The sequence below is a fragment of the Eleutherodactylus coqui genome, chromosome 11 (assembly GCF_035609145.1).
Source record: "Eleutherodactylus coqui strain aEleCoq1 chromosome 11, aEleCoq1.hap1, whole genome shotgun sequence".
NCBI classification, from domain to species: Eukaryota; Metazoa; Chordata; class Amphibia; order Anura; family Eleutherodactylidae; genus Eleutherodactylus; species Eleutherodactylus coqui.
Window position 1 is genome coordinate 482,917 of NC_089847.1, and position 9,046 is coordinate 491,962.

The following is a 9,046-nucleotide window of genomic DNA, read 5'->3' on the forward strand; positions in this document are numbered from 1 at the left end:
CTGGTCAGTAGCACCCAGGCAGGACAGAGCGGTTGTGGAGCAATTTGAAGCTACTTATGCTTATGCACAACGCATTATAATGTAGATGTCAGCTCTGTCTGACCAGATGTCCCCCCCCCTCGTCTGACGCCACGCCCCCCCCCCTCGTCTGACGCCACGCCCCCCCCCCCCCCCCCGTCTGACGGGACGCCCCCCCCCCCCCCCCTGACGGTATGTCCCCATGCCCTCGTCCGACGGTATGTTCCCCCGTCGTCTGACGGTATGTCCCCCCCCCCCCTCGTCTGACGGGATGTCCCCCCCCCCCCCCCTCGTCTGACGGGATGTCCCCCCCCCCCCCCCCCCTCGTCTGACGGTGAGCCCCCCGCTAGCTGGACGCACACCCGTTCCTTTACTGGGGGACCTTGGATGAATCCATTCGAAGGCCGTGTTCACATGGGACAGTTACAGTGAATGTATCTATCATATTAATCTATGTAATGCGAAGGGTGTGAACATCGGCTTGTAATGGGCACCTTGGCGTGTGATCTGAGGGTCTGATGCTTAGGGCCCCCACAATCAGCAGAACAAGAGGGCAACATTTCTTGCTAGGCTGCCAAGACCCCTTCACTGCACCCCCCATGCCGCTGGGGCTCTGAATGGGGCTACGGTCACATTCACATCCCCATTGGGCGCTCCATTTAGTGCAACCCTTTGCAAGAGATGGCACCGCGTGCTTCGCCGATTCCTCGAGGAGAATGCCGGCAGCTGGACAGACGCGGTTAGGGTCGGTTCAGCACCGTGCCATCATAGGACGGATCATTTTGGGCAGCGATTCCTTTTTCCTGTTCTCATAATGGAGCTGGAAAACCGAAACCAAGCGCAGATGTGAAGGCGGCCCCATCTGCAGTACCGGGTGCGTCCATGTAGATGAGAGCAGCACTGTGTCTGGCAACTCAGTGTAAATAAGGCAGATGGAATAAAACCTCCACAGCGCCACCTATCAGTATCCAGCATTCCTTGAAGCCAAAGTCAGACTCTTTATACAAGCCTTGTAAAAATGACTGCAAATCAAAAGCACAGCCAGACTCCATGCACAGACAGCTGTTTCAGGGTGTTTGCCCTTCATCTCTGTAGACTAGCTTTACTAGTAAGAGGCCTGAGATGGAGCCTTCCAGTAGGTGGCGCTGTGGAGGTATTATTCCATCTCCCTTATTTGCATATTACCCAGAGGAGCATGAATGGCCTTTTGAGTCTCCTCCCTCGTCGTCTAGGTGCTCTCCCTAAGGAGAACAGTGTTTCTGGCACTTCAGTGTGACTACCATTGGGCACTTGTGGATCCCAGAATGCATCTAGTATATCAGCACACTGACTCGCTCATTCCCCTTCGTTCTCTCTGTAATGCGCTTCAATGGCATTCGTGTTGAACAGGATGACGGTAACGGTGATGTCGTCTCGGTACATCCTCGCCAAGTCCTCCGGCAAGCTCAACATAGCGGCCAATCTCTCCTGCTCAATCTCGCCGTCCTCGTTGCGGCCTACCGCATGTCGGATCAGGTGTGTGGCAACGTTGTGATCCTGTACGCCAATTCTTCTTCTCCGCCGCTTCAGAAGAACGTTCTGCATGTAGCCGAGGCTCCGCCTCTCTCCGGACACTTGGCGCTCAGGGACCTCACGCAGGTATTCTGCCACAAGCCTCACCACCTCCTGGTTATCCAGCGTGTCCCAAAGCCCATCGGAGGCCATGACCAAGAAGCGATCCTGGCCCCGCAGCTTGTGGTAGGTGATCTCGGGCATGGCCGTTAGATATGGCGGCGTATGATAGTTGGCGGGATAGTACTGATAGACATTCAGCGCCTCCAGCTCGCGGTGGTTCTTCAGGATACTTCGCTGCAGCTCCTCACTCCATTTAAACTGGACGTCGCCAAAAGCCCGAAAGGGCATCAGAATTCCCAGCAGCCTCTGGTCAGTCACTACCGCTCCCTCCTCGGAGGCCGGATGCTCGGACCGGACTCTCTGCACCTCCGATGTGTTGCACGCATTGTGGTCAGCAGTGAGGGGTACGGCAGACCAGCCGCCATGTTTATCCTGAACGCCCAGCACAGCCCGGCAGTCTCCAGCATTCGCCACGTGCACGTTCACCCCGTCTACGTGTGACACGCAGGCCGTCGCCCCAGAAAACGCAACTTGCAAAGTAAGATTCCTGACCGTCTCGTTCCTCGTAGGCACTTGGGCTTCCAGCGAGATGTCGGAGTCCAGTCTCTGAAAGGCGTAGGACATGGCGTCGGCCACGCTCTTTCCAGACTCATTGTCCAGATCGAGCAGCTCCTGCCAGTAGACGCGGAGGTGCTCCACGTAGAGCGACGCCATCTCCCGGTACATGTAGTCCTTCTTATGTTTGTGCCACTGGAGGATTGGTAAAACCGGCTTCATGTGTTCTGCGGCAAATTCTATCTCCTGCAGCGTTTCCTGAGACATCATGGAGACTGCAATGTAATAAAGCAGCCGCTCGCTGACTGACTGGGCACAAGTGGCGCCAGCGTGGCCATCGAAAATGCCAAACATGTGCCCTGGGGTCTGTAGGCAGGTGGCGGCACTTCTGCGGTCTTCACAAGGGCTGTTCGAGGCCAGTATATTGCTTTCAAACTTCAGGACTGTACTTCGGCCATCGGTGCCCGGTACCGTGTGAGAGCGCTCGTTGGCGCGGAGAACGTAACTGATCTGCTCCGGAAGCAGGTGGAAGTGGAGGTCCTCCGCCATGTGGCTGTGGGGTCTGGCGTAGGAGACATTGGGATGGCACCGACATGTTGGCATGCCCGAGCGGTGCCAGCTCCTACGGGGCCTTGGGGTTCTGCACTGCGAATACTGACATCTCCCCCCGCCCACCAGGACAGTGCTTGGTCGAATAGTGTTCAAGACCCATCCAGAGAAAGGTCTGGACATCATCAGGCGGGCTGCAAGCTGCGGGGTCTTTAGATACAGGCGGTCCGCGATACCTCTGAAAGACAAGAAAGAAGTTCTCATTAATCTACCTGGCAGTATCACACGATGGGATTAGATACAGTAGCATGTCAGTCAGTATCACAGGATGAGATTAGATACAGTAGCTCTGCAGGCAGTATCACAGGATGAGATTGGATACAGTAGCTCTGCAGGCAGTATCACAGGATGAGATTGGATACAGTAGCTCAGGAGGCATTATCACACAGGATGGGATTAGATACAGTAGCTCAGCAGACAGTATCACACAGGATAGGATTAGATACAGCAGCTCAGCAGGAAGTATCACACAGGATGGGATTAGATACAGTAGCTCGGCAGGCATTATCACACAGGATGGGATTAGATACAGTAGCTCGGCAGACAGTATCACACAGGATGGGATTAGATACAGCAGCTCAGCAGGAAGTATCACACAGGATGGGATTAGATACAGCAGCTCAGCAGGAAGTATCACACAGGATGGGATTAGATACAGCAGCTCAGCAGGAAGTATCACACAGGATGGGATTAGATACAGCAGCTCAGCAGGAAGTATCACACAGGATGGGATTAGATACAGCAGCTCAGCAGGAAGTATCACACAGGATGGGATTAGATACAGCAGCTCAGCAGGAAGTATCACACAGGATGGGATTAGATACAGTAGCTCAGCAGGAAGTATCACACAGGATAGGATTAGATACAGCAGCTCAGCAGGAAGTATCACACAGGATGGGATTAGATACAGTAGCTCAGCAGGCAGTATCACACAGGATGGGATTAGATACAGTAGCTCGGCAGACAATATCACACAGGATAGGATTACATACAGCAGCTCAGCAGGAAGTATCACACAGGATGGGATTAGATACAGCAGCTCAGCAGGAAGTATCACACAGGATGGGATTAGATACAGTAGCTCTGCAGGCAGTATCACAGGATGAGATTGGATACAGTAGCTCAGGAGGCATTATCACACAGGATGGGATTAGATACAGTAGCTCAGCAGGAAGTATCACACAGGATGGGATTAGATACAGTAGCTCAGCAGGAAGTATCACACAGGATGAGATTAGATACAGTAGCTCTGCAGGCAGTATCACAGGATGAGATTGGATACAGTAGCTCAGGAGGCATTATCACACAGGATGGGATTAGATACAGTAGCTCAGCAGACAGTATCACACAGGATAGGATTAGATACAGCAGCTCAGCAGGAAGTATCACACAGGATGGGATTAGATACAGTAGCTCTGCAGGCAGTATCACAGGATGAGATTGGATACAGCAGCTCAGCAGGAAGTATCACACAGGATGGGATTAGATACAGCAGCTCAGCAGGAAGTATCACACAGGATGGGATTAGATACAGCAGCTCAGCAGGAAGCATCACACAGGATAGGATTAGATACAGCAGCTCAGCAGGAAGTATCACACAGGATGGGATTAGATACAGTAGCTCTGCAGACAGTATCACAGGATGAGATTGGATACAGTAGCTCAGGAGGCATTATCACACAGGATGGGATTAGATACAGTAGCTCAGCAGGAAGTATCACACAGGATGGGATTAGATACAGTAGCTCAGCAGGCAGTATCACACAGGATGGGATTAGATACAGCAGCTCAGCAGGAAGTATCACAGGATGGGATTAGATACAGCAGTTTAGCAGGAAGTATCACACAGGATGGGATTAGATACAGTAGCTCAGCAGGAAGTATCACACAGGATGGGATTAGATACAGCAGCTCAGCAGGAAGTATCACACAGGATGGGATTAGATACAGTAGCTCAGCAGGAAGTATCACAGGATGGGATTAGATACAGCAGCTCAGCAGGAAGTATCACACAGGATAGGATTAGATACAGCAGCTCAGCAGGAAGTATCACACAGGATGGGATTAGATACAGCATCTCAGCAGGAAGTATCACACAGGATGGGATTAGATACAGCAGCTCAGCAGGAAGTATCACACAGGATGGGATTAGATACAGCAGCTCAGCAGGAAGTATCACACAGGATGGGATTAGATACAGTAGCTCAGCAGGAAGTATCACACAGGATGGGATTAGATACAGCAGCTCAGCAGGAAGTATCACACAGGATGGGATTAGATACAGCAGCTCAGCAGGAAGTATCACACAGGATGGGATTAGATACAGCAGCTCAGCAGGAAGTATCACACAGGATGGGATTAGATACAGCAGCTCAGCAGGAAGTATCACACAGGATGGGATTACATACAGCAGCTCAGCAGGAAGTATCACACAGGATGGGATTAGATACAGCATCTCAGCAGGAAGTATCACACAGGATGGGATTAGATACAGCAGCTCAGCAGGAAGTATCACACAGGATGGGATTAGATACAGCAGCTCAGCAGGAAGTATCACACAGGATGGGATTAGATACAGTAGCTCAGCAGGAAGTATCACACAGGATGGGATTAGATACAGCAGCTCAGCAGGAAGTATCACACAGGATGGGATTAGATACAGCAGCTCAGCAGGAAGTATCACACAGGATGGGATTAGATACAGCAGCTCAGCAGGAAGTATCACACAGGATGGGATTACATACAGCAGCTCAGCAGGAAGTATCACACAGGATGGGATTAGATACAGCAGCTCAGCAGGAAGTATCACACAGGATGGGATTAGATACAGCAGCTCAGCAGGAAGTATCACACAGGATGGGATTAGATACAGCAGCTCAGCAGGAAGTATCACACAGGATGGGATTAGATACAGCAGCTCAGCAGGAAGTATCACACAGGATGGGATTAGATACAGTAGCTCAGCAGGAAGTATCACACAGGATGGGATTAAAAAGATATCAAAGTTTAGTTTGATGATTGATACGGATGTTCGAGGTAATCACAGGAAGAGGAAACGTGTCACACGGAGGGAGCAGCCGGCGCACCGCGAGCCGCAAGCAATTCCGCTCCAAAATCCACAGCGGAAGATTGAAAACCCGGCGGTTAGACCTGAATATTGTGTTGCAGAGCTCCTCCCGCCGCTCCTCCCTGCAGTGCTCCTCCCTGCGGTGCTCCTCCCGGCGCTCCTCCCTGCGGCGCTCCTCCCTGCGGCGCTCCTCCCTGCGGCGCTCCTCCCTGCGGCGCTCCTCCCTGCGGGTCCTTTTGTCCCATATGAATGGCCCTTCCTGCCTTCTTGCATTATGCTTGCAGTTCTACTGCTGTCGTTTGGGCGGCTTTTGGCGTCACGTGTGGTTTTTTTTATGGCGTTTATTTCATTCATGAGAGAAAAATAACAGCAGGAATCCAAAAATGAGAAAGAATGCCGGTAAAACACAGAGGGGCGCTGAGCGATCGGGAACTCAAACTGGCGCCAGATTTACTATGTAGGAAAGGGGCATGGCTTTGTGAAAAGGGGGCGTGATCTAAAGCGTGGGGGTGAGGGGGATGGGGGGGCAGCCTGTCGGCGCTGTGGTTAACATCATTTAGAGAGATGCTTTTCAGCAAACTCATAAGCCAAAGATACAACAGACAGGAGGGGAGCGGGTGGACTTCTATGAGAAAGTGTTCTAGCCATATTCAGTGACCTGTACAGGGAGTGGAGGAGGTGAGCTGTGACTTGTGAATGGTGGGTCCTGTGTAATCTATATATAAGTGTCCCCTCTCAGTGTAATCCTGTCTGTACAGGGAGGGGAGGAGGTGAGCTGTGACTATTGTGAATGGTGGGTCCTGTGTTATCTATATATAGGTGTCTCCTGTCAGTGTAATCCTGTCTGTGCAGGGAGGGGAGGAGGTGCGCTGTGACTATTGTGAATGGTGGGTCCTGTGTTATCTATATATAGGTGTCTCCTCTCAGTGTAATCCTGTCTGTACAGGGAGGGGAGGAGGTGAGCTGTAACTATTGTGAATGGTGGCCCCTGTGTTATCTATACATAGGTGTTTCCTGTCAGTGTAATCCTGTCTGTGCAGGGAGGGGAGGAGGTGAGCTGTGACTATTATGAATGGTGGATCCTGTGTTATCTATATATAGGTGTCTCCTCTCAGTGTGATCCTGTCTGTACAGGGAGGGGAGGAGGTGAGCTGTGACTATTGTGAATGGTGGACCCTGTGTTCCCTATATATATAGGTGTCTCCTCTCAGTGTAATCCTGTCTGTACAGGGAGGGGAGGAGGTGAGCTGTGACTATTGTGAATGGTAGACCCTGTGTTCCCTATATATATAGGTGTCTCCTCTCAGTGTAATCCTGTCTGTACAGGGAGGGGAGGAGGTGAGCTGTAACTATTGTGAATGGTGGATCCTGTGTTATCTATATATAGGTGTCTCCTCTCGGTGTAATCCTGTCTATGATGATGATGATGAGGACTGAAGTTCATTCTACAGAACAGGAAGTGTCAGACTAGTCTGCAGGCAGGGGAGGCATTTTAGCTTTTTACACCCCACCCCCACACCATTTGCAACCTGATTGGTTGTTTGAATTAACTCATTAATGGTGATTGGTTATTTGGATTGCCTGATTCGTGGTGATTGGTTAGGCTGGTTCACGGTGATTGGTTGTTTGGTTTGGCTCGAGTAGAGGTGGTGTTGAATAGGGATATATGCGGAGGGGAGGGGGTGAGCTGTGACATCAGACTATTAGGCATTTAATAGGTTAAAAACGGCAAAGTCTCCAAACTAATAAAACGTAAGATCCCCGCTAATCCGTCAGTGACAGCAGCGGGTCTCTCCGGTCCGTATAAGGACATCACGTGGTGAGCGGGGGCGGCGAGGTCACGTGTTACACAACTACTATGGGGTCATTGGAGCAGTGAGCCAGGCAGGACCCCCGTAGTTGTGGAGCCGCCGGGGCTTCTACTCCCAGACGGGACGGGATCACGCCGCAGCCCGGGACTCCCCACATCCCACCAGCCGTGAACTTCCTTACCAGCTGGGGGCGGTGTGGAGGCGGCGGTCCACTCACACGCGACTGCTTTCAGAACAGGCCTTCTGCCTTCACGCCCGGCTCCTCCCCGAGCGCTACGGAGCCCCGCCTCAATATGACGCTAGATGTGGGAGGAGCACGGCGGAGCCCCGCCTCTATGTGCCGTGTGGACGTGGGCGGAGCACTCCGAAGACGGAATGTAATGTATTCAAAGGGAACGTGCGCTCCCCGCTGCGCCCCCTGCAGGAGGAGATCCGCAACATCTCCACGAGTCACCTGCCGCCGGTACCCAGTCCGCTACAGCGTCCGCAGACATGGGAGCCGTTCAGAGGGGTCACTGCAGGAGATGCAGCTGTTGAAGAAGGGGCTACAAGTAGGAAGACACCAGTATATACCCCTTACAGCCCCGCCCCTTGTGGACACGCCCCTTATTACAGATGCAGAGAGGGCGGGGCAGATATAGAATATCCACATGCAGAGAGGGCGGGGCAGATATAGAATATCCACATGCAGAGCGGACGGGGCAGATATATGATATACACATGCAGAGCGGACGGGGCAGATATATGATATACACATGCAGAGCGGACGGGGCAGATATATCATATACACATGCAGAGCGGACGGGGCAGATATATCATATACACATGCAGAGCGGACGGGGCAGATATATCATATACACATGCAGAGCGGACGGGGCAGATATATCATATACACATGCAGAGCGGACGGGGCAGATATATCATATACACATGCAGAGCGGACGGGGCAGATATATCATATACACATGCAGAGCGGACGGGGCAGATATATCATATACACATGCAGAGAGGACGGGGCAGATATATCATATACACATGCAGAGAGGACGGGGCAGATATATCATATACACATGCAGAGAGGACGGGGCAGATATATCATATACACATGCAGAGAGGACGGGGCAGATATATCATATACACATGCAGAGAGGACGGGGCAGATATATCATATACACATGCAGAGAGGACGGGGCAGATATATCATATACACATGCAGAGAGGACGGGGCAGATATATCATATACACATGCAGAGAGGACGGGGCAGATATATCATATACACATGCAGAGAGGACGGGGCAGATATATCATATACACATGCAGAGAGGACGGGGCAGATATATCATATACACATGCAGAGAGGACGGGGCAGAT

General features: G+C 51.8%; 1 protein-coding gene across 1 annotated transcript; it reads right to left on the reverse strand.

Annotated features, from left to right (window-relative positions):
- Positions 1 to 339: 339 nt before the first annotated feature.
- PDP2 (pyruvate dehydrogenase phosphatase catalytic subunit 2) lies at positions 340 to 8,201 on the reverse strand. The gene is made up of 2 exons (XM_066582512.1): positions 7,856 to 8,201; positions 340 to 2,974 (listed from the first exon to the last, which is right to left on the reverse strand). Exon 2 carries the CDS (start codon positions 2,920 to 2,922, stop codon positions 1,354 to 1,356), a length of 1,569 nt encoding a protein of 522 aa, XP_066438609.1. The 5' UTR covers positions 2,923 to 2,974; positions 7,856 to 8,201; the 3' UTR covers positions 340 to 1,353.
- Between the last annotated feature and the right edge of the window lie 845 nt (positions 8,202 to 9,046).